This window comes from Phyllostomus hastatus, unplaced genomic scaffold (assembly GCF_019186645.2).
Source record: "Phyllostomus hastatus isolate PE091 unplaced genomic scaffold, TTU_PhHast_1.1 phas_scaffold_385, whole genome shotgun sequence".
Lineage (NCBI taxonomy): Eukaryota > Metazoa > Chordata > Mammalia > Chiroptera > Phyllostomidae > Phyllostomus > Phyllostomus hastatus.
The window spans coordinates 5,376,880-5,403,700 of NW_025334026.1; the positions used below are offsets into that span (position 1 = coordinate 5,376,880).

General features: G+C 45.2%; 1 protein-coding gene across 1 annotated transcript in view; it reads left to right on the forward strand.

The window, feature by feature from the left end:
• The window catches only part of XYLT1 (xylosyltransferase 1), a 302,100-nt gene that overhangs the window by 232,813 nt on the left and 42,466 nt on the right, over window positions 1–26,821 (forward strand). The window contains exon 6 of the mRNA XM_045819421.1: window positions 23,318–23,398. Coding sequence (XP_045675377.1) covers window positions 23,318–23,398 — 81 coding nt within the window. The remainder of the gene's footprint in view (window positions 1–23,317; window positions 23,399–26,821) is intronic.

Here is a 26,821-nt window from a genome sequence, read left to right on the forward strand (position 1 = left end):
TCTCAGTGCCCTTAGCTTCTTAGTTTCCTGTGGCTGCAGTAAAAAGTCACCACTGGCTTAAAACAATAGAAGTGCATTCTCTTACAGTTCTGAAGCTGAAGTCTGGAATCAAGGCATTGGCAGGGCCATACTCCCTCTGTAGGCTCCAGGGGAGAATCCTTTCTTGCTTCCTCTAGTTCCTGGTGGTTGCTATCAGTCGCTGGTGTTCCTTGACCTATAGATGAATCACTCCCAGTTCTGCCTCCCTCTCCCTTTGGCCTTTCTTAGATGTCTGCCTATTTTCACATGACCTTCTTATAGGAACGCCAGTCATTGCATTTAGGGCCTACTCTAGTCCAGCATGACCTTGTCTTAACTAATTACATCTACAAAAATTCTGTTTCCAAATAATGTCACCTTCTGAGGTTCCAGGTGGATGTGAGTTTGGGGAGGGGAGATACCCTCCAACCCAGTGCAGCCTCCCTAACCCTCACTGGGCCGAGGCAGGGCGCAGCTCCCCGTGGGAGCACAGGGTTGTCCCAGCTCTCCAGCAGCGTCTAGAGTGGGCATTGCTGAGTGCCCACTCTGAAGGCAGTTCTTCCACAGACACCCTCCTCTCGCCTCATGTGAAGATGGAGCTGTCATTCTCCCGTTCCTTCATCCCACAGTCATTTCCTGAGCACCTCCTATCGCAGGTCTCGGGGGGGAGAGCCCGAGGCCTGGCAGATGGGGTCCCTGGCACAGCGAGCACAGCATCCTGCAACATCGTTCTTGGCCGGAGAATGCCAGGGCTCGCTCTGCTTGATTCTTGGGGGTTTTCTTTAAAGTACCTTTAAAATATCAGAGTTCCACTGAAGACCAGTTGGATGTAAAGTTCTCATGGGAGGCAAGAATCTATATATTTTAAAGCTCTCCAGGTGATGGGAACACAGTCAGGGTTGAAAACCACTGGCCTGGGGCAGACAAAGACATTCGTCACTTTAATTACAGTAGTAAATAGCAAGGTAAATGCTATGATGAAAAATGTGTTAATAGCTTCAGTACCTCATGGGAAGTCATAGCTGGGGCCCCAACACCCAGATCTTTGGCTGTGACCCTCTTCCTTACTGGCCACATTCTCAGCATCTTTGGATGTCCAGAGATGCATACCCTCTTTCCTGACACCCCCAAATCCTGGCATGATACCATCTGAGGAAAGCTTCAACCAGAGAGTGTTCGAGTCAGAAAGGGTGTATCTGCTTAGACTGTTGTTCACAAGGAACTAGAAGGAAAAAAACAAACAAACCAGTAATTATGCCGTTAACAGTTTTGTTTGCATCTTAAAGCAAAATAATCATTTCCTCAGCCCTGTTATTTTTCAGCCTGATGGTGCACACTCCTGCCTCTGCAGAAACGCATTCTGCTCCCTTCTCCCCAGCTGCTCTGGGTCTCCTGAGCTGTTTTATGCTGGGCAGCTCTTCAGGCTTCCTGGAGGTGAAGACCGACCCAGAGTGTTCCCCAGACAAACGGAGTGAGCCCAATCCATTTAAAACACTGTCTTGGCTAATGTAGTAAGGAAGGGCATGTCTGGAAGGATGGGGGAGTTCATGTTATCGGTGCAAAAGGTGACAGAACAAAAGGCAGGAATGATGTGACCAATTCACCCATGAGATGCCACCATTTGCCTTAAATACATCACAGCCATGCTGTCTTTTTCTTGTCATTGTCATTCTTTAATTACTGAAAAATAATTTAAAGTTCTAGGGGAAAGAATTGAATGCTTTTCTCTTGAGGTTTATGTCCATCCTTTGGACAGCAGAGAGTAGAGCGTGTTGGTCATTCAGTCATTTGTTCATTCAGCACATTTGTGAACCTCCCAGAGACCAGGTGATTTGCTAGGCCAGAGCTGTCCGGCAGAACCTACAGGAGTGTTCTAAAACTGTCATTCAGTGCAGTAGCCGCTAGTACCACGTGGCTGTCGAGAGCTTGAAAATGTGTTTTGTGGGACAGACAAACTACATTTTAATTCAATTTGATTTTAATTTAAACATAAACAAATAACATATGGAGTGGCACAGTTCTTGATGCCCGAGATGGAGTAGTGAACAAAACCCATTAAAATCTCCTGCCCTCATGAACCCTGTGTTTGCGTCGGGTGGCAGGAATGTTTCCACTAGAGGGAATTAAAGTGCTGCTAAGATCATGAGAGAGGGTGGAGACTACTGTCTCAGAAACAAATGGGGTCTCCATCCTCTGCTGATTTGATGGTCTCACCAGACCCCAGACTGACCATGCACTCGATTTTTTAGTATTTTCTTCCTAACTCCTTCCAGACCTCACAGTTCCGCTCCGTCTCGGCAGTCACTGGCTCTGTGTCTGTGGAGGGAACACTCCCAGCCCTGGGCATCGTCCCACCCAGTACACTGGGTGTGTTTGCTCCTCAGGAAAACACAGCCTTCATTTGTGTGGCCTGTCCACTAGTGGCCAAGGTCACAACAGGTGCATCCTGGGAATCTGAACATGAGTCCCAGGTGGTCCACAACATGGGCGATTGGACTGTAGAGTCTGTCATTCTTTCCCAACCTGCCCCCACCCCTCACATCTTACTGCAGGTGATGACTGTTCTCAGGGGCAGTCTGGAAGGACCCCACTTTTTAAAGGTCAAGTGGGATAAGGGAGGAGTGTTTCTCCCCATTTGTGTTAATAACAGCAGAAACCTGGATAAGCACGGGGCCCAAGGGGCAGCGTTAAGGTCCAACCGTGGGGTGGATGGATGGAAACTATGGATTTTTAAATTGTCATTTATTTCCTCCTTCCCTTTGTTGCCACCCTGAGTCATGGTTCAGCATGGACAGTAGTGAATTCTGAAAGTAGATGCCTGGGGAAGCCCTTCAAGATCTGCCATGCTCCAGGTGCTAATAATATCAGCTAGCATTTTGTGAATACCTACCATGTGTGGAATCCTGGCCAAGTGATTTCTGTGTGTCACCGAATGTCACAAATGTCACCAAAGGTGGATAATATCACTGCATCCCATTTTGCAGATGAAGAAACTGAGGCTGAGAGAAGTTAAGGAATTTTCCCAGTGTCTCACAGCTGGCAGGGATCAGAGCCAGGATTCAAATCTTTGATGAACGCTTTTTTCATCACTGGGAAAAAACGAAAAAAAGACCTGAGTTCTTCACCAACAAGTCATATTGCACCCACTGGGCAGCTCTTCCATTCACTCTTCTCCCGTCTAAATCCTTGTTCTCTTCATCTAAATGAGAATGCAAGAGGCAGAACTGACTATAACCGGATGCACATCAGAACCTCAATCCAGGGTCATCAGCACTCAGCCACTGCCGTCTGTTTCTGCTTCAGTCTTCACAGTGTTCCCAGGGGTGGGGTAGAGACTGGCACTGAGATTCAGCAGGTTTAAGTAGCTCAGCCAAGGACAGAGAGCTTGGTAGGACCAAGCCAGGATTGGAACACAGGCTCAGCTGCTTCCGAAGTGCAGCGTGGTTTCTGCTGTACCCAGCTACCTCACTGGGAGGTTGGCCAGTGTGTGGCATAAGCACTTGGCCCCAGGGGGGAAAACCAGTCACACAAGAGCACAAACCCCACCACGTGGCCTCCACAGCTTGCGTGGCCCCAACTCCTTATGGGCTTTCTCTCTGGCTAGTGAGAGATCGGAGCTTAACCAATTGTGTTTGCTCTAAGCCCAGACAGAGGAACCAGCTGTCTGCATTAGCTGGAATAGCCCCAGCGTTCAGATTCCATGGTAATCCTGTTCCCCCCAGACCCCTCCCCTGCTGTCTAACTGTGGTGCCCAATGGAATTCTTGCTCATTTAAATGTTAGCCTCAAGCAAGCATAATTAGGAAGAAATGGCTGCTGTCCCCCCAAGTGTGCAGTTGTTCCACAGCAAAACTTAAACAAAGCTGGCATTTTCTACACTGTCACTTACTCATTGAGGGCATGTGAAAGGCCATGTGGTGTCACCTGACCTGGATTGAACCATCTCCAACCCCTACTAGCTGTATGATCTCAAGACAAGTGAATTCAGGCTTTCTGAGTTTCTCACCTGTAAGAGGGAGATGATAACATTACCTGCCAGGGAGCCATGCAAGGAGAATCAGCCAGGTGGGAACCCAATCTCTGCCATATGTCCAGCTCTGTGAGCTAATAAACAGCCAGGTTAGAGCACAGTGACTCAGGTCTGGCACCTATGTGTGACCTCCTGTTCATCCCTCCTGCCATCTAGACATTGAGACCAGAAGCTGAACGGTGTCTATGGACAGAGAGAAGAGAGAAATGGCCAGGGAGACCTTCATTTACTGCAACCACCCAGTTACATGAACCAAAGAGACAGAAGGGAAAAATGTAGCTGGTCCTGGCCCCAAGGAGTCAGACATAGCCCAGGTTTGAGGTAGGAAGCATGAGAAAAAGAATCAAGGCGGGGACCTTCACCAGACACTAACCCAGCCCACTAATAACCACATCCAGGAAAACTCTTGGCACCAAGTCATCATACATCAGTTCCTCCTCCCCTTGGGCAAGCCTAGGAAGGAGACCGGCAGAGGGGGGCCTGACATGGGAAGCCAGGCCGAAGACCCCTCCCCACAGTGCTGTCCTATCAAGTCACTATAAAGATGAGGCATACTCAAACACAGGGCCTAATCCAGAGCTAGACATTTAGTACAGTCACTCATGAAATGGTTCTTATTTATTGTGGTAACTAAAGGTCCTGCATTATTACTTACACACAAAAACATCGTCTGGCCTTTTGTGTGGCCCCTTTCTTTATTCTCTCCTTCCTATAGTTTATATCTCTATACCCTTGTATTAATTTCAAAATGCAAGGAGAAAGAGAGAGCGCACACGTGCGTGTGTGTGTGTGAGAGAGAGAGAGAGACACCTTTGAGGAAATTTAATTATGGAATCAAGAAGGTGGTTGCCTTGAATTGAGCCCATTGTGGCCCCACGTGTAGTTGAGCTGCCCCTGTCCCTATCTCCCCTCCCTGTTGAAGGCTGCTAGAAGAGATCCTTGGTGTTGGTTAGCCTTCTTGACCACAATGGGCCAAAGTGACTCTGTCCTTCTTGAGTCAGTGAGACCATAATCTCCCTGAAGTTTCAAGTTAGAAACTTCCTCCAAAGTTCTACCTGTAGGTATCCTCATCAACCTTACCACCCCATCCCCAGGCTCAAGTAGTGGGCCTCTGGCCAGCCCAGTAGCCACTTCAAGACCTCTAGGCAGTGTTAGAACATGGCTCAGACATCTGGATGGGTCAGCAAACTCTGGCCTTGGCCCAGGAACCATAACACCACTTAATCAGAAAGCAGAGAATGGCAAAAAGAAGCCATTTCGTGATGCCAGCAGTTTTCCCAGGGTGAGGATGAAGTGGTTCCCACATCATGACTCCTTCCCATGTGGAAGGAGAATGGAAATTGTCCCTCCAGAGCTGCCACCTGTCTCCTACGTTCTTTCCTCCTCCAGAGAAGGATTCTCCTTGGTGCAATTTAATTGTGTTCATCAGTCAACATTACTTGGCAAACACAGCCAGGGGCACAAACATTGCCACCCCTTTTTCAGTGTAATTGCAGTCTTTGGAATGCTGGAATGTGGTTTAAGGGCAAGCACTTTTTGATTACAGAGTCAATCTTTGTTTAAAAGTTTGCCACCCTGGGGAAGTTTCTAACAGGTTACTTTAAACAATGCTATCTCTGGACACACACAGCTAAATGGTCCCATTAATCCAAATTGCTTTGCCAGAATGCAATGGAACCATTCAGCAACAGGAAAGTGTCAAAAAAAAGTCTTCACTGAAAGTATGACTACACTGCCCAGTGGGGTGCTTTGTCATGAATTCATCTACCAGGCATGCCCATACCCCAGGTGTCCCTACCTCTATTCACTCAGCCCTGAGGGTGTGCACGGTGCTGTGCTAAGTGCTTCCATGGTCTCATTTAATTTCTCAGCCAGGTGGTGAGAGGGGACCTTCATCATCCCCAATTCAGAGAGAAGAGACATGAGGAACTTGCCCAAAGTTGCTCACCTACTGAGAGGTAGAACTCAGACTTAAACCCACCCACGTCCTTAACCACAAGCCAGGCTTCCCAAGTCTGGTCCATGGGCTACTTGCAGTATGCAAGGTGATTTAAAGTGGTATGCAGACAAGTTTTTGAAAATGTCAATATTTATCTATATTAACACATAACTAAAAACTTACCCCAGGTTTCTGAAGCTGAAGTTTTCTTTAAAGAATAGTTGATGTAAATGTTAACAAAGCGATAATACAAATGGTTTGTGGCTCTTCAGTCATTCAACAAATATTCACTGAGTGCATACCATGTGCCAGGCATTTTTCTGGATGCTGGGATACAACAGCCAAGAAACCGTTTTACTGTTGAGGGAAAAGGACATTAGATAAGTGAAGGGATAATATATCAGGTGGAAATGTGTCCTAGGAAAAAATCTGGCATGGAAGAAGGAGGGTGGGCCAGAAAGATGCTTTGGAAAAAGTTGGGAGAAAATGTATAAATGACCAAGAAGAAAGACACATTATAATGACAGGGTTTGGCAAACGTTTTTATAAAGGATCAGATAGTAAATATTTTAGGTTTTGTGAGGAGTAGGCAGCCACAGACAGTATGTACCTGAATGGACATGACTGCTCCAACAAAACTTTTACTTCCAAAAACAAGTCGTGTTTGTAGTTTGCAGATTGCTGCACTAGACCATTCTGCCAGATCTCCCACATTTCACATAATGGCCTTGCTCAGAACACACAAATTCAGTTTCTGAAATTCAGTTCCTGATCCACCCACCCATCTTCCACACATGGCCTTTCCTCTATTATCTCTCACGATTCTGTCAACACAGGTGCCAGCTTCTGATGCTCCAATGTTCAGCTTTCAGGACCCCAGATAGAGAAAGAGTGGTAGAGATTCCTAGGGCTTTCTGGTCAACCTCTCCTGGACCTTGGCCTAGGCTGCCCCCCACCCCAGGGTATCTGAACTAGACATAAAACAACAGTCTCCTTTTCCTTTTTTCCCCCAACCTGCATGGCTTAACAGTCCTGAACTTGAACTGGAAAACAGCACATGAAATATGGCTCATCCATCAATGTTGCCTGACCAGTGCCAGCCAAGAAGCAGGCAGTTTATTCACAGAGTGCCCTCCATGACTGTGGCCTTATCCAGCCCCCCATAGTGTCAGCCAGAGCAGACTATATGTTCTTATCACCAACCTTCTCTACATAAACCCGCCACAAATACCTAGTTCTCATTAGCACTGTAATTCACCCTGTGCCACCTTCCTCAATCTGAATCAGAAAGGTTAATGATGCTGAATCCTGAGACTCATTGATTTCAGCACTGGCTGTAGCTTCCTGCTCCCCCTGAAAGCACAGACTCCTTTACCTTTCCTTGGCTGACCAGGCAAGTTGCTGACTAAAGCCTTAATGCCAACTAATTCCCAAAGATTTCCCAGAGTGACTGGGCATGTGTTCCTGTTGTGCTTTCTGGAGATCTGGTTGATCCTGTATGTCTGGTTTTTCACCATCTTTCTGCCTAGATGCCAGATATGCCTGGGCTCCCCTCCTGTAACTTGTCTCATGAGTCTGCCTCAGGTTGCAGGGTCAGCTGGGGAAGACAGAGAAATTTTTAGTTGAGGTGATGACCACGGTGCCTCTAGTGTATTCTAATGAAATACTTTAGGACCTCACTATTGATTAATCCATTCAGTCAGTCAACACACACTTATTGGAAACCTACTATGTGCCAGGTATTTGCTAAAATCTGGGGTTACAGCCACCAATAGGTTAGCTAACATCTCTGATCTCACAGATTGGGCCATTAAATGATTACGTCTTTATGACTTTGTTAGGAATGAAGTCCATTTGCATATCATAGGAAACAGACAGGCATATAACCTCTTCTCTTCGAGGGAGTCAGAGAAAGCTTCCCTGGAGAAGTGCCTTTGAGCCAAAAGTTTAAGGAAGCAGAGGAATTAACTGAAAAAAATGGGGGACAAGTGTTCCAGTCAGAGGGAGCTGCATGTGCAAAGGCCCTGAGGCATGAGGGAACATGGCTCATGCAGCAAATCAAGAGAGGCTTATGTGGACAGGATGTGGTAAGGCGATAAGCCAATAGAATAAGGCTGGAAAGATAGGCCAGCCCAGATGATATGGGGGCTAGAGAACCATGTTAAGGATCCCAAGTTTATTCTAAAGGCAATAGGTTACCTTTGAAAGGTATGTAATTAGAAAGTGCTATGATGAGATAGCTTTAGTTCCTAATCAATTCCTTGGCAGTAGGGGGGGAAAAAAAGGAAGGGGAGAAATGTTGAGAACTTCACAAGGCTGCTAGAGGAGGAGAAATAGGATAGCTAATATTTTCTTCTGGTAGATACATACATTATAGCTCAGATAAGCACTTTCTACCAGGCTACTTCACCCCTATTTCATTGCTGTTATTTTCTCTCTGTGGGGTCTTTCAGCAGCACACAATATTCTTTCCAAGTCTTCATACCCTGCGTTTCTTGGAGCTGGACCCTGTAACCCTCTCTGTCCTCTGTTTTGCAGAAATTTTCCAGAGCTCAGGCCCTTGGGATGGATAGCAAAACCATCAGAAGTGTGCATTTGAGGCATTGGCAGAGTGTGAGTCTAGCTGTCCCATTTACTGGCCATGACACCTTGGACAAGTTGCTCAACCTCTCCATGCCTTGGTTTTCTCATCTATAAAGTGGGAGCCATCACAGTTACCTACCTCAGCTTCTGCTATGAGGATAATCTGTGAAATGCGAGGTGTCTTGCCTGGCATAGAGAAAGTGCTCAGTAAATGATGACAGTAAGGGTGGCCCAGAATGACAAGCCCACTAGATTGACAGTCCAGGAATGTAGAGATGACATGTGTCTGCTTAGCACTGTTTCTCTAGTGCCCAGTACAGTGCCTGGCACATAGTAGCAGCACAGTAAGCCCTTACTGAAGTAAGGAACAATGGAGCAAATGCACGGTCAGTGGCCATCCCATAGCCACCACTGTGACAACAGCAGTCAGTGCCTGTTGTCATTTATTTGTAAGTGGCAGAAGACTCACTGATACTTCATTGCCTGTTTTTCACTTTCACAATTATTAAAAGCATCTCAAGGCTTATTTCTGGACTAAGGAGCAATGGAGAGGTTTTATCTTTACTTATTTCCTTCAGCTAGAGGCACTTTCCAATATTTTCACAATGAAAATAGAAAATGTTCCAAAGAGCCAGAGTCAATTTCAGAACAATGAGCCATGATGGTTTCCCATAAATCCTACAGTTGGCTCACCCGCTTCTCCACTTAACTGGAGGTGTCCTTGTAGATACAGAAGAGTCCCACCCAGGAACCCAGCAGTCTGAGGGATATTGACGTTTCACACCTGTCCGGCCATGTGGTCGCTCTCACACTGTATGGGAGAAGGTCTGAATCCCACACCATCCCTTGATGTCACATGGCAGGTATCCACTCTGAGACTCTCCTATCTTTGAGAGGAAGCTGGGAGTCAGGACCACAGCTATCCCTGTTCTCTCCCGTTTCCGTGATCCAGCCTCATATCCTCTGTCTGAGGGAAGGCCTCGGACTCTGAGGTCAGGTGCTTGGGTGTGAATCTCGGCTCCTGTTATAGGAGTGGAGTCTCTAGCCTGACACAAGTAATTTAACTTTTCTGTACCTCATCTGCAAAATGGGTAAGAATAATAGTATCTACTTCATGAGGTTGTTGGGAAGACAAAATGAATCCATATATATTGAGTGCCTGGAACACATGACTTATACCATCAGTAGTTATCATCATCATCTTCATCATCACTCTTACCAAGCTTTGAGAAGCTCAGTTCACTCCATTGTAAAATGGACCTAATCTGCCCACCTTATGTACTGATTGTGTGAATTAAGTGGATATAGCATATTTATTATATATCATGCATGTTTACTTTTATAGTTATGTTATGTGGCCTTTTTATCCCTTTGAGATTTTGGGGTTCAACTGGTACTTTTTGTTATAATAAAACACACATAACAGAAAATCTATCTGCAGTGACATTTAATACAGTCACAGTGTTGTGCAGCCATCGTCGCTGTCTGGTTCCAGACACCACAGTCATCCCGAAAGGAAACCCTGTACCCGTGAAACACTTGCTCTCCATTTCACTCTTCCCCCAGTTCCTGACCGTCACCCATCTGCCTTCTCTCTCTGTGCATTTACTACCTATTCTGGATGTTTCATATAAAAGTCATGCAATGCGTGGTCTTTTGTGACAGGGTCATTTCTCTCAGCATCATGTTTTCAGGGTCCACCCATGTTGTAGCATGTGTCAGTATTTCATTCCATGTTATGACTGAATAATATTCCATTGTGTGGATAGACATTTGCTCTATCCATTCATCCATTAATGGATATGTGGGTTATTTCCTCTCTGGGGCTGCTATGAATATTTATGCACAAGTTATTGTTTGAGCAACTATTTTCAGCTCTTCTGGGTATTATGGGAACTTTTTAATGGACGTGGTTCAACTACTTAAAAGAAAAAGGGAAAAAATAGTAAGATGGTAAAGTAGGAAATGAAAGGAATTCCAGCTTCTGTATGTGGGTTTCCTTTTTTGGTCAACCTCCGTCCTTTTGGGGGCCATCAAGGGAACTGACCAGAGAGAGGTTGGTCTTGGCTCAATTCTCGAGCTCTTGGGCCCTGTTGTTGTCTCAAGGGCCACAGCTTCCCCTTGGGGAACCCCTGCTGATTGTATGTTACAGCTCAACATGCCTGGGAAACCAGCCATTCCATCCCTTCTCAGAAGAAAGAAAAGAAGTAACTAGAGCAATGAGGTAATCAAGCACTCTCCTATGTTCTAGGCACTAAGCTAAGCCTTTCACACACGTGAGCTCATCAAGTCTCGGCCCAACTCAGACAAGGAAACTGAGGATCTGTGAGATCAAGTAACTTGCAAGGTCACATAGCAAGGAAGCAGGAGAGGCAAGCTTCCAACCTAGTCACCTGATGCAGAGCAGTGTCCCTGCAGGACAGTGGCACAGCTGGCTGCCACTCAGGGGAGCACATCTCAGCTGGATCTGCCCCTGTGTCTGCCTTGCAGTGAAAGGGATCCTATGTGAGTTGGGAAATTCCATTTGAGGGACTTGGCACAGCCTTGGGGACATCATTCAGTATTTGCCCTTGTGTGTATTAAGCAACTGTTATGTGCCAGACATTGTGCCAGCCAAGCCTTTATCAACTGGGATTCCTCATCTAAACTCCAAAACACAAAAAGTGATCAGAATGACTATTTTCCTGATTCTTGCAAGGATGGTACATAACTAGTACCATTCTTGATGCACAGGAGAGAAGCTATTCAGAACATGCAGTGGGTGCCTCAGGACATCAGGGACCAGTTCTCACAGAAACCTGGTCTTCATCATCATCACTGTTTCTTCACATCTAGGACAGTACCTGACACATAGGAGGCATCACATAAGAATTTGCTGAATGAATGAATATGGAAATAATGATGTGAACAAATAGACGTGAACCCTCCCCTCATCTAGCACACAGCCTGTTTTACAATTTGTGATAGAATACTCTTTTACAATCCAAACCATTTAAATATTCAGAGACCTAGCACAGAGAATAATTCATCAATGATCAGTGAACTTGTACCAGAATCTTTTCAGCATAGTTGGATGAGAGCAGGTTTTTGAAATAGTCCCAGATGACATTTGTTAAACATTTTTTTTCTTTAAGAAACACTGTATTGGTGATATAGGAACACAGGGGGAGTAGGACTTAGGTATTGCCTCTGAGTAAATATCTCAGGAATGCCTGTAAATGAATAACCTTTACCCAAGGAACAGGGTGCTCATATGAGCAAGGAGCTCATATATAGTCAAATAAAACCAGAGCCTTGGGTGGAGATGAGTCTGTACAATTCAACGTGATACAAATGGTTGAAAAAGGTAAATTCATTTCTAAAGTCAGGGTTCAACACAGTTTTTGACACTTAGGAAATGCTCAGAAATGTGTGGAAAGAAAGGTAGGAAAGAGAGAATGAAAGGAAAGAGGAAAAAGAATTAAGAAAGGAAAGAGGGAGAGAGGGGAAAAGAAAGGGAGGGAGGGAGGGAGAGAGGAAATTTAATTCACATCCCTAATAGTAACCCAGGCAATATTGAAGTATTTATTGTATACCAAGCACCCATGCTAAGAACTTAACCTAAGCGCATCATTTTTTTTTTTTGGCCTCAAAACACCTCTGTGAAACATGTCCTGTTATATGAATCCCATGGTTTAGAAGGCAAGAGTGCTGCTCAGAGAAATCACACCTGCCCAGGGTCAGTTAGTGGGAGCAGAGCTCAGCCAATCCTGCTCAGAGGTACACAGTTAGATGCTATACTCTGCCCTCCTCCCAAAACAAAGAATTGGAATCTGAATTGGCCATGTTCTTTAATGATTTTGGAAGTTTTATTTTTAAGCTTCTAAATCTTTTTTTCTTAATTGAAACTTCACCCAAGACCCTAATATAATAAATAGGTTATAGTGACTCCTCTGTACAGAAACCTCAAGTGAGCCCCCTGCCCCAGGCTGCCACCTCCCCTGCCCAGCCCACTCCCTCCCCTGCCCAGCCCAGCAAGAACCAGGACCACCACAGACGCAGCAAGCATGGGAATCACTGGTCTGGATGATAAATTTTCTTTTAAAATGCCTTAGAAGTTCTTTGTCTGCAAGAGCCGCAAATTAGCACCTCAGAGCCTGTGTCCTCTTTCAACAGCCTGCTTTCTTTTCTAATGTCTCTTCAGTCCTCCGAAATAAACAAACAGCCTTGGAAATCTGGGTAAGGAATATACTGGGGGCAGCATGTCCTGATCCTGCAGATCCTCTCTCTTAAGCCAAGAGTCTGCGTCTGCTTGAGGTTTGCAGAGGCACAGCATTTGTTTTTCTATGGAGGAGCGTGTGGCTTTTTTGCTGTGTTGCAGTGTGTTTTGACCTTGTTCTAGTACAGACAGGCTAGTGAACCTGGCAGGCTGCCCAAGGTGATCAGTGACAGTCAGCTGTCTTTCGAGCTCAATCCCACCCCGGGGCTGAAATCTGAACTGACCTGACCCTGACATTCTGAGAAGTGGAGATCCTTGTTGTGTCCTACTCCCAGAAGAATTTGGACTCAAGTCCTGGAGAAGTAATCATAACAACAGTAACAATAGTGAGAGCTAACATTAGAGCATTGCATGGGCCAGGTTACCCAACCTATAACCGATCTCTGTGCTTTCCCCTACCCACCATTCATTACCCACCACTGGTACCAGTTTGTATATCAGCTGGGATCTTTCCATTGCAAACAACAGTTGATGTGCTCTTCTTTAATCCCTATCACAACCTATAAGGTGTGGAAGTTGAACTTCACACAGCTAAAATGGCCTGGCCAAGGCTACACAGCTAGTAAGTGGTGGAACTAGGACTTGAACCTACATCTCTCTGGTCTCAGGTCTGCATTATTTTAATTGCTCCAAGTTCTGATGTGTTAGTGTTGGTGCATTAGTGACACCTGTCTGGTGAAACTGGAATTGATAAATTATTACTATAGGTCATTACCATCATTTTTATAATCCCAGGGGAGTGTAAAATGGGGGAGGGAGGTCAGGGAATCTTAGCCATACACACAGAGGGAAAGTTGAGCTTATCAGTTCAGTTCAATTCAGGTTAATGCTTATTTAACACTGAAGCCCTTCCCAGTTGAGTTTACACTAAGCCGGTTCTTACAAAGACAAGCAGGATTTGATCAGGCAAAAGTGTAGGAAGGATGCTCCCCACAGAGAGGGACAGTGCAGACAAAGACCCTCATTCTGGAATGAAACTTTCCTGAACAGTTTCTATGGGCCACCCTGAAATGGTCACAGGGACCCAAAAAGAAAGAGGCATAAGGTTGCTAGGATCTGCTAGAGGCATAAGGCCTGTTCTGGACCCTGGGGAAATATCGATGAATTGGACACCATCCCTTGTCCTCAAGTAGCTTACAGTCAAGGGAATGGAACATATGTAACTTACACTAGTGTTGGGAACACAGGTGTGTAAGATTAAAATTGCCACAGGTTGGTGGATGACTGGCAAGCAGTGAACATGCCTTTTTCTGGCATTTCTAAGAAAAGGATATGGGAACTTCCTTCTGAAGGCTGCCGTTCACTGTGCACCTACTATGGGCCAGGTACTGTGTGCGCCACACCCAAACATAGCACTTAGACACCATTGATTTTTATCCCCTTTCTGCTGGTTAGAAAGCTAAGGCTCAGTGAACTTGAGAAACTCACTCAAAATCAACAGCAACAAAGTGGCAAAGATCAGAAAGAAATTTCTGCAAAGACTTCTCTGGAAACAGCTTTTATTGCGGCCGAGTTTTGACTTTCCCACTTAAATCACATTTACTTTTAAAATTCAATCTGTTGCTGTCCTCCAGAGCAGTCCTCCTCTTGTCTCCCCACAACCTCCCCACCCTCCCCTGCCAAAAAAAAAAAAAAATCAAATAACTGTCTGTAATCAGTAGTTGTAAGGAGATACACAATTTGGTTAACCAAATGTTTTGCTCATTTGAGATGTCTCATGGTATATGAAGATGACCAGATTTCAGATAATTAAAATGCAATCAAATAGACTACACACACACACAGGGCTGAATAGCAGTAGTTCTTCATTCAAGATTCAGGTGGTGTTCCAGGATCAGGCGTGGCCTCTGGGTGCGGTCCTTGTCAGTCACCTTCCATGACAGCCGTCTGGAGAAGGGCTGACCTGCGAAAAGTCCCCACGATGGAACGTCCCTTAGAACGGCTTGTGCATGTTTCAAATGAAAAATGTGTCTTCCAGATGTTTTTTGAAAGAGTGGGGATTTTGAGAAACAGTTTGCCAGTTTCTGCAGTGTGATGAGCATGTTTTAATTCCGTATTGTTTTCATTTGTAACAAAAATAAATAAATAAGTTGAATTAAAAGTGAGCGGGCTTTATTACCCAGATGCTTCTCCAGGGTGCAGTCTATGGTGCAGAGGGAACCTCCGCCTTCTGGCATCTCCAGCATGAGTTGTGCTGCAGTTCACCTGGTGTTTCACCCCGCATCATGAGACTCTCCCTGTTTATCTCCCTTCCCCACTGTCCTGTGTGCAACTTGTGCATGGGGACCGTAACTGCCTTATCCCCTACTGTGGGACCTGACCCACCAAAGAAATGGGAGGGGTTTCCCAGGAGACAAATGGAGTCTGCGAAGTCTTAGAGTTATGAAGAGCGCAAAACATTGAGAAAACTTCAAGTAACCCTGAGCAGTCAGGGTTAGTTCACAAACCACCTTATACATCTGTTACAGAGGTCAGGCATTGTCCTGCAGGGGATGGAGAGCCATTGAGGATATTAAGTAGAGGTGGGCCCATGGTCAGACTTCTGTGCTAGAAAGATCCTATGGGTATTTTCCAGAGGATGGTTAACAGTGGAGTCTGCAAGCTGGGTGGCACTTTATCCAGTTCACTTTTCCTCAGGCACCCAACTATGGCTGTAATTACGCCCATGGGATCCCAGAAGAAATATTACACCTAGCTTTTTCCATACATTTTCCCCCGTATCTTGCAAACATGGGTGTCACTGTAAGCTTTGACTACATTCGAATCGGGGATTACCCTTCTTTTATCTCCAGTGCTCTTGCTCTTGACCTTTCTTCTTATTGTTCTGAAATTTTGGCCTTCCTAGCAGACAAGAACACTTCAGTAAGGTCCAGGCATAACACATCCAGAGAGTCAAGGACAAAGTGATAACAGTCACTGCCCCAGCCAAAAAGCCACATGGAGAAACAGGTCTGAATCCACTCCTGAGATGGAGTGCAGTGAGAGGAAATTAGGTGAGGGGGGTCAGATTTCAGACAAGCGCAGCTGCATGCCTACACCCGGGACAGGGGCTTTATCTCTGTCAACTCCTGGTGTGCACCCTGTGTGGGACAACGGTCCCCTTGAAAGGAAGTAAGAGGCTTCAGAAGGCAGCTGCAGATTCTTGTGTTTGTTTCCTTGCTCTTTCTAAAGAAATGGAACACACGCCTAAAGCTTATTCATCGTAAGGAAAGCAGGACTAAAAAGAGCCTGGACTCTGGACCTGGAGTGCCGAGGCCCAGGTCTCCTCTCCACCTCTCCTACGACTTTGGCCAAGCCGTTAAATCTCATTGAGCCCTGCTTTATTCATGTATTAACTGGTACTGGTTTGCTGGGGTTATTGTGAGATTAAAGGAGGGAAAAGGAGCATTTAGCACTTCGTAGGCAACAAAGAGAGTTTTACAGTGGTCATTATTCAGTGTGTTCCCGTGTCCTGGGTTCAGTGTCACACATCTCTCCCAGTTCTCTGGGTGAAGACTTGGGGAAGAGCACTCCCAGTCGAGGGAATGGGCTGGGCAAAGGCTCCGACACAGAAGTGAGTGAGAGAGCTGTCCACCTTCCTCTCAAGGAGCAGGAGCTGTGCTGGGTCTGGCAGTCACACCCAGGAACCCTGTATGCGAGCCCTCCACTGGGGCATTTGTTAAGCACGTCAGAGAATATTTGTTGAGCACCTACTATGTGTCAGGTCCTGGAGGAACAGAACAGAATTAGACTCAATGCTTGTCTCACAACTATAGTCAGGCTCCCAAAAAGTATTGTCCAAGGTGCCCAGATAGAAAATCCCAATGCTCTTAGCACACAGATGGGCGCAAGCTGGAGCAGCTGCCCAGGGCATTGAGGGAATAGCTCTGTGCATCCCCTACGCACCCCTGTGCTTGACAAAAGGCTCATTTGGGCCCCACTGGTTGTTGGCACCATGGGGAAGCTAGAAGGCCCCTGCCCAGGTCTCACTAGCCTGCCAGAGAAGCCAACCAGCCTCTCCAGGGCATTCCCCACTCTGTCACCTTACAATTTCCTTCTCCCTCCCCACCTGCCTGGTAGCCAGCTGGCTTGGTTCCTGTGCAGTGCCGTAAGCCCCAGCCATGCCTTCAACTTGGGGCAGCCTCATTCCATTTAGCATGTCTTTCTGAAATCGTGTCTTTCAAAGAGAGACTAAGAAGTGCACTTTGAATGAACAATTCCACATCTAGAAATGTAATCCTACAGCAACCTATCACACCTACATCCAGAAAGATACATATACAAAGATGATCATAGGAGCACTACCTATAAGGGGGGGGGGGGGAGGAAATAACCTAAATGTCCATTGCTAGGCGATTGGCCATGCCCATCCTACAGAATTCTGGACAGCCATTAAAAGGGTGAAGTTCACCTGCATGTGCTTATTAGACAGAACAACAGGATATATCATTACGTTAAAAAGTCAAGTAGATACAGGTAATAAAAATGGATATGAGGCAACTAGAAGGGGCTCTCACTGATCAAAAAGAGTAATGAGCACAATGGACTGATACATATGAAATACACAAGAACCCAAGTGCTTTTAATAATACCCATCATTCGACAAATAAGCCTCATTGGTGACTTTTGGAGGTTGCTGTGCAGTTCAGTATTCTGAAAATTAATTAAAAATGGAAAGCTGTATTTATGCTGCTTATAAATTCTGTTTCAGAATAACTGAATAGTTCATAAGTTCCATATAGAATTATGGCTAATAAATGTAGAAAGAATGATAAAAATAGATATGAATGTAATAGCTTCTCCTTCACAGAGTTGCCATGAGGAATTAGTGGGTTAATAAGTGTTAGGGTAGTGCTTGGCCTCCACAGCAGGCACTCAAGTGTTGGGTGTCGTTGCTAGTGTTGCCATTGCTGTCATTTCTTTCTCTCTTTTGCTGTAATCTAAGTTTTCATAGTCATAGTTTTAAAAGCATAGGGAAGGGTTACAGTTGGCCATCCCACCACCATGGTTTTCTGTACTCTTCAGTTCATCGGACAAAGACAGAGTATGCTGTTTCCCCTGTGGTCACACATCCCTCGGCAGATCGATACACCTGGAGTCACCAGTGCATCTCAGTTTGCTAAGACTGTGTGACTTTAAAAATTCTGCATCCTGGGCATCCCCTCAGCCCTGGGCAAACCAGGACAACTGGCCACTTTACATATGCCCCTGGTAACCCAGTTGCTTTAGGAGTTACACAGATAAGTAGTCGTTATCGCTTTTCACATATAACAGAGAAAAAATGTAAAAATGGTACACCCAAATGGAATATCATTCAGCCTTAGAAAGGAAGGAAATTGTGACAGGTGCAACCATGTGGATAAACCATAAGGACAGCATGGTCATTGAAATAAGCCCGTCACAAAAGGACAGACACCGTAGGATTCCCCTTTGATGAGGTTTCTGGAGTTTGACTACTGTGTGGATGTGACTGTTCATAGAGACAGAAAGTAGAATGGTGGTTGCCAGGGCTTGGTGCAGGAAGGAGGTAGGAAGTTGTTATTTAATGAGTGCATAGTCTCAGTTTTGCAAGATTAAAAGAGGCTTGGAGATGGGTGGTGGCAATGGTGGCACAACATTGTGAATGTACTTAACGTGACTGAACTGTACACTTAAAGATGGGCGAAGTGGCAAATTTCATGTTATGTGTATTTTACCACAATATAAAATTTTTGGGAAAATAAGGTACATCAGCTATCACAAATATTGTTGCTTAGAGTAAAACTAAAGTGGTATTTAAATTGAACATACGGGCATGGCCTATGTGGCTCAGGGGTTTTTTTTTGGAGCCTTGTCTTATAACAGAAAGGTTGTAGATTAGATTTCAGGTCAGGGCCATGACTGGCTGCAGGGTTGATCCCCAGTCCAGGAGCATATCAGAGGCAACCAATCAATGTTTCTCTCTCACACTGATGTTTCTCTCCCTTCTTCCCTCCCTTTGTCTGTCTCCAAAAGCAATGAAAAAATGTCTTTGAGTGAGGATTTAAAAAAATTAAATTGAACATAAATATCATACAACTCTACATATGATACACGTAGTAGGAAATGGGGAAATACTGACACCGTATACTCTGAGCTCAGGTTGAAGGTGCCTCCTATGCCCTCACCACCCTCACCTTGCCAGAGACCGCAGTCTCTCACCACCGCTCACTCACATTTCTGCTCTGCATATGGCCCACCCACTGCATCCAGGAAGTCTGTGCATACTGGCAGCATTAGGGGGTTGAAATCCTGAATCTTGGCATTCACAAAACTCTGTGCCTAACTTTTGCCTGAGCACCATCAGCCTCATCATCAGTCGTGAGCATCCTGTATCGGGAGAGAGATCTGGGGGCCCGAGCATGGTGGGCAGGAGGGACCTGGAGAAGAAAAGCTGGCTCTGAGTTGGGCTTTTTCTGGGTGGAGGCTAAGCAGGCTCCATCCTCTCCTCACCCAATCACGTGCTGCCAGCAGACAGGCATAGCTGTGACTGGGCTCCTGGGCACCGGGGATGAGGGGGTGTGGGGGCAGGAGGACCAGAGAGATGAACCATGCCCCTTCCTGTGTGTCTTCAGCCCAGAGTCATTATGCACATCAGACAACATGATGGTGCAATGACCCTCTGGAAGACAGCTCCTATCCCTGACACCAGCTGGGAGACTGTGGACAAGTCCCCTTAGAGGCATTTCCAAACCATGCTCTGCAGAACATCCCATACATGTGATGTATAGAAAGCCTTCCAAGTTCAAGTTAGGCCGGGTCCTTACACTACTGTCCCCAGTTCAAAATATCTTAAGCTTCTGATGTTCAAAATGGCAATAATACATATTATTAAGTAACAGGCCACACTATCAAAGGCTTACGATATGCCAGGTGCTACTGCACAGGTTTTACATGTATTATTTTGTTTAATACTCCCAACACATGAGGTTTACAGAGATGAAAGTAACATGCTCAGAGTCAGGGCTTTCAGGAAGAGACCATGGGGAAATGATGAATAAAGAAAGAGGAAGAGAGTTAACTACCGATACCCATGCTTGACTTAAAACAACGCTTCTTAAGCGTTAAAGGGCAGATGCCTTACCTGGGAATTTTGTTTAAAAGTAGGTTTAAACTCAGTAGGTCTTGGGTGGAACCTAAGATACGGTGTCTAACGGCAGAGGGCTGCTGCTCTTAAAGCAAACACTGGCCTCTGAATTGGGAGGCATCAGAGTGCCTGTATATTTATTTTCTCCTGGACCTGGAATGGAATTCATTCCTTCATTCACTTACTCATTTATTCACACATTTGCTTGTAGAAGTGGTCTGGTAGTTCCAACCCAATTTCTCCATTTAACCAAATAGTGACTTCTTTGAGTCTCAGCTGCCCATCTATAAAATGGGAATGAAACTCACATTTGTAGCATCTTTGTGAAAGCTTAAGTGCAAAAGAGTGTAGCAAAGTCAGCCCCAGGGCCTAGGCCACGGTGGGCATTGTGTAAGTAGTCTTGGAGCGTCTTTCCTTACTCATTTATTTATGTGTTTCAACTGATATTCCCGTATGGTTCAAATACGTGTATTTTAATATTTATTAAAAACATGTTAATTAAAACAAAGATGTTTCAGTGGCTCCTAACAGTGCCATAATGGACCCCAGAGTCACCATCCTGAATCAGAGGAACTGGCATAGATGGAGGGACATATCTTCTAACAATTTCTGCCAAAGGTGCAGAGAAACTGGTGAGGAGACAGACACAAGTGACGAGCTGTGGGAACCGCTTGGCAAACGACTCCACCAGAAAGAGTGAGTGAGAAATGTGTGTGAGGGGTAGGGAGAGAGAGGCTGGAACTGAGTAAAATGTCAACAGATCACAAGCTGTTAATTATCTGGAGAGAACTAAATATTATGTAGGCAATTATCGACAGGCGTCTGAAAGCAACAATAGGAAAACTTGGGCCCCAGCCGAATTCCATCACCCTTTGGAGAAGGGCTGGGGAGACAGGCTTTAGTATTCAGAGCAGGTTTATTTATGCAGAGGGAGAGCGAGGGGGCCAGGGCCCCAGGGAGAGGGGACAGGCAGGGGGCACAGCTCTCTGCTTTGAAAAGCGGCTTTACCCACAAGCTCTAGGCCTGGAATCCAAGGCCCCCTCCCATCCACCCTTCCTCCCCCAAGATGTCATCTTTTGAGAGGATTTCATGTGGAAGCATCGCTAAGTAAATTCGTTAAATGCCTATTCATCCCCATCTGATGGGGACTTGGTGAAGCGGTAAATGTGAAAATGGCCCCAGCTCAGGGCCCTGAAAGGGCTTTCTGGGGTTGCCAAATGGAGCTGCAGCCACTGACCCTGGGAGGGTTGAGGCTTGGAGAGAGGGGGCCCTTCAGGACCCCCAGCCCTGCCAGTCAACCCTCCCACTGAGGCTACTGAGAGGGCCCTATTTATTATTCCTGCGACCAGGGACCCATTCAGAGGTTAACTTGTCCCCGTATTCATCAGGACAACAATAATGAACTGTCGCAGAGAGTAGTGAGGGGGTTGGTGAATAGGAACTGCTAAGCCATGTACATGGTTTATAGAGAGCTTGCTTTAATTTTTTATAGGCCGATTTAGTTAACACCTCTTCCAGCAACTTCAAGAACCCTCTGCCCACAAGCTACCATAACTTGCACGGGGCACACATGGACTTTACCTCACAGTGAGCGGTAGGGGCTTGTCCACAAAGGAGATGCACCATCATTGTGCAGACACGTGGGGGCGGGGGTGTTTGTCTGCATCCCCAGGGTTCACCTCTGTGCATACCGGCAGGGCTCAGCTTTCTGTGTGTGTGGTGGATTTAGCTCGTTGTGGACACATGGGGTTTTTCTGGAGTATACTGCCTGCTAGAATGGCTGGTTTTGAGTTGGTGTTTATTTCTGTTAATAGGATGGGGCATTGGCAGTGGTCATTTTCACTGCAGCATCTCTTTACTGCTTTGTGCCCCCTCTGCTGGAATTGAATTGGTCAACATGAGTCATCCAATCACAGAACAGGGACTTGGAGTGGCAGGACTGCAGGGAGTTACAGGGAAATGAAGAAGCAGTAGGGGGTGGGAGCAGCTTGGAACAGATGGTGGGAGGCAGAAAGAGTAGAGCAGCTTGTACTTATTGCACACCTACTATATGCCCTTTAAACCCACACAGTTGTCCATTCAGAAGATATGAATGGAGACCCTACTGGGTGCTGGGCAGCCAGGTGAGTTCAGAGAAGATAAATGACTTATCCTTGGACACACAGGGTGTGGTCAGGAGAGGATCTGGGACCTGTCTCCAGGTTCTTCTGCTTCTTGAACCTGGGCATCACCTTCTAAGGTACCCTACCTGCCTCCCAAAGGTCTTGCCTCCATTCTGTTCCCAAAATTGTCCTTCCTTTCCATTGCCTTCATGTTTCTCCCAACTTGAAACAATAGTTAACCCTTTCCTCCTAAATAAAAATCCCTGAGCAGAGGAGCCTGATGATAAAAGAGCTGTCACTTCAGCACTGTTTACCTGTTTGGGTTTATTCAGCAGAAGAGGCGACTGCATTTCTGGCAGATGGAGACCCATGTGACTGCCTTTTAAAATACTGTCACAGCTGTATGCACAAGCTGATTAGCTGTGACTACACTGCTAGTGCCGAGATTGATGGTGATAAATTTGGGATAACAATGCTAGGAACATGTCATTCGTTTGCATCGCACTTTATCTTTGTTAAAGATCTCTCAATCAGTTGCCCAGTGGTTGTCGAGAACTTGGTAATTCATTCATTCATTGATTCATTCATTTCTTGAAATGCACTTGAAAAGAGTCAGTTCAAACTCATGTCAACTTTGAGTCATTTATTCATCCAGCAAACAGTTGGATGTTCCTACAGTAGGAACTAATATAGCTCCTACTATGTGCCAGTGATGAGCCAGGTTCTGTCTTTTTGAATTCACATCCTAATGTAAGGAAATTCAACACTTTCAGGTGGTGATAAGATAGTGAAATAAATGGAGTGATAAGATGGTGATAAAGGCAGAGAGGGGGATTCAGGTGCTACTTTAGGTTGTATGACCATAAAAGTCCTCTCTGATAAAAGAACATTTACAAGAGAACCTGGGTAACAGCAGCAAGCTAGTGATGGGAAGATATAGGACAGGATTTTCCAAGCACAGCAAGTGCAAAAGCCCTGAAGTTACTGTGTATTTGACATTGAGCTACACACTGATGACTTACTATTTGCCAAGCCCAGGGCTGGGCACTGAAGATTCCAAAATGAATAAGATATTATCCTCATCCTCAAGGAGTTCACAGTACATGGAGCATATACGAGACAAATACAAAGAGTATGTTTTAATGTAGTGTGGTTGATAGTGACTCATGAAAGCATACAGCCTTATCAGCCCATTGGCTGGTGTGAAAGGAGGAGGGTTCCTATTTTCTATGACAAAGAATGAAACCAAGACTCAATTCTCCATCACCTCTGAAGGATTCTGACTTTCCTCTTTGTTTCCACAGGACAAATGACCAGCTGGTGGCATTTCTCTCCCGATACCGAGATATGAATTTCTTGAAGTCACATGGCCGGGACAATGCAAGGTAGTACATCCTCCCCCTGTCTTTGTACAAAATGGAAATGAAAATCTGAGTGATCATTTTGGAACTTCCTTCCAGGCTGGCTTGGTACAGCCGGAAAAAAGTTGAGGGTAGAGGAAAGACAGTCATGGTGGGCCTCACCCATTCCATGCAGGGCCTGAAGTGGCCCCTCCTGTCAGCCAAGGACAGAGAGCACAGTAAATGTTTCATAGTAAATGTCATTGCCCTCCAAGCACTTTGTGAGTCTATCGTCTCATTGTGGCAACCCTTCAACACAAGCAGAGCAGCCATTGTTAGTTCCCATTTTATTGGTGTGAAGACAGAGGCCCATAGTTTGTGACATCCCCAGAGTAACCATCTGGTCATCCAGTCATTCACCAAATATTTGCCGAATGCCAAGTGTGTGCCAGGCACCCTTCTAGCAGTGAACAAGACAAAATCCTCACTCTCATGGACTTACTTTCTAGTGGAAAAGAGTATCATGCCAGCATGGAGTTGAACTCAAGTATCCTGACTCCAGCCTTGTACCCTCGCCATTGACTCACTTTGGTGCCCAAGACATTGGCAGGGGTTCAAGGCACCCAAAGCCCAACTTTACCCATTTCACCTCCCTCATTAAAATGAACAATGCCTGAATAGCATCAGTATCATCCAGCTTTGAGCTGAGTCCAAATCTCCATGTCCAGAGATCATCAGGGAGGGATGCAGTTATGGTCAGCTCTACCATTCAGATGTAAAATATTGTTAAAATCCAGCCCAGGTCACTCTAACATCTTAGATCCTTTTTTTGGAGTTGCCTTCAGGGCATAACCTGACAGCTCATAGAGTCATTTTAGCTTGTTAACCTGTTTTGGTTTGGCTCTTATGTTGGTTTTGTTTTGTTGTGTTTCATTCAGGTACTTTATTTGAAAATTAATAGCCCCATTTAAAAATAGCAAATCTCCATGGCCAGAGATCAGCTGGGAGGGATGCAGTCTCATGAAAATCCAGATTTCTAGTTCATCCTAAAAGATAAGAAGGTCTAGCTCTGGCTAGGTGGCTCTGTGGGTTGGAAAGTTGTCCCATACACCAAAGGGTCACAGATTCAATCCTCAGTCAGAGCACATATCTAGGTTGTGGGTTCTATCCTCAGGGCACATTCAGGAAGCAACCAGTATGGGAAGCAACCAATTTATGGTTCCCTCTCACATCAACCATCTTCCCTCTCTCTCTCCCCCATCCCTTTCTTTCTCCAAAGTCAATAAAAAAATAACCTCAGGTGAAGAATAAAAAAAAATTTTTTTAAAGAAAGGGTCCACTATCTCTGTGCCTGAATTTTCTCATAGCAGTTATCAACTGGATCAGAGATAATGCCGGTGTTTTCCATGTCTCTGAAGTTCTTGCCTGTCCCTCTTCCATACCCAGCCCCATTGGCATTGCAATTTGCGATCTCTGCTTTAGGCGTACTCTGCCATTGATGATGGAGGTGTGGTTTTGCCTGGCTGTGTGACTTAGCTTACCCAGTCATCCACATCAGGGAGGGACAAAAGAAGCAGTGGTCTCCGATTCCTGACCTTTGAGTAGGAACTTCTTGTGTTATATCATATCCTGCACTTTAACTTTGATTTCATCCAGCTGTCTATTTATAGATCATTCCTATCCTATTGACAGCCTGCATTCTTTACATTTAAAAAGAGCCCCAGGTTTCACCCCAGGTGATGTGGATCAGTGGATTGAGCACCAGCTTGTGAACCAAAAGGTCACTGTTTCAATTCCCAGTCAGGGCACATGCCTGGATTGTGGGCCAGGTCCCTAGTTGGGGGCATTAGGCAACCAACTGATGTGTCTTTCCTTCTCTTTCTCCATTCCCCTCTCTCTAAAAATAAATAAATACAATCTTAAAAGATTAAGTCTTTACTTTGAAAAATAAAATAAGAAAGAGCCCCAGGTTTGAAGATGCTCTGTAAATCAGCACAGATTACCATAGCATGTTTGGCCACTAAGGGTAAGGGAGATCTGGGTGGAAAAAGAAGAATTATAACCACTGTGTGTCGTGTTCCTACTAAGTGCCCATTGCTTTGGTGGACCTTTTCGTGCCGGATCCAATTTCATTCTTATAGCCACTGAACGCAAAAATAAGATTTAGTATCCCATTTGTCAAGAAAAAAGGGGGTCTTTGGGAATCTAAATGATTTTTCCAAAGTCACATAGAAAGAGAGTGCTAATTTGAACCCATGTCTCTGGCCTCAAAGCCCATGGAAAGGAGAAGAAGCTTCCATGGATGTGGTTAATAATCAAAATTGACCCACGTTCTCATGTCCCCACTTTTAGGAAGAGAATAAAGACCTTTTTCCCCGGTAGGGAACCTTGTCCTACATGTTTTGTGCAAATAAAGTTGCATCATGAGAATGGAGCCCATTGTAAGTGAATAGACGTGACTGAATGACATCCACCATATAACTTTTGTTTCAGTCTAGTCAGTATTTATTCCCTGACTGCTACTTCCAGGCACTGTGCTAGGAACTGTGTGTAGGACAGAGGTTAAAATCATGTTCTTTAAGATTACACCTCTTGGGTTGGAGTTCTGCTCTACCATGTCCTAGTTGTGTTTCATTGCACAGGTGACTTCACCTCTCTGAGCCTTTTTCCTTCCCCATACAATGGACTTATTAATAGACCTACTCTCATGGGATTGCTGGGAAGATTAAATGAGATGCTGCACTTAAAAATTTGACATATAGTAAATGCCCTATGATGATGGTAGTGGTGATAATGATAGCATTGCCATGCTAAGTACAGGACTAAAATATTGCTGTTGGAAGACAGAAATAGATGATATATGGGCCAGAATTATGCCTCTGGGTGTGTATATCCTGTCTCGTTGATGTGCATCAGTAGCTGAAAGGTGGTACTCAAATAGCATGGGACAGGATAAAGGCTCAGACTAAGGAGATGTTGCTTGTACCTCCTTCAAAAGCCCTAAAATTCAAGGACAGAAGAGCTCACAAGTTTCAGCACTAGTCCACGAGTCCTCAGCTGGGATTCTCTCACCTGATGAAGTAAGGTCAGTAATTTAGTGTTAATTTAATACTAACATGACCAACATGACATCATCTGCCACTCTCTCCCCTTTGTTAGCTGAGGTCTCACCTGCTATATGAACAAGCTTGGCCACTGCCTGCCTTCTGTTGTTGATCTCACGTGTGCAGAGCTTAGCTCCGGTTCCTGCACTGGTGATGTGCTAGGAAGGGTACTTTTGGTGGGAAATGGCAGAAACCAAGATCAAAGTAGCTTAAGGAGTAAGGAAGTTATTAGCTGATACAACTAAAATATCAGTATCTGACTTCAGATATGGCTAATCAAGCAGTTCAAATGATGTCATCAAACCCTGACTGTTAGTGCTTTCATTTTTTTAGTTGTTTAATTATTTTTTATTATTCTTAAAGA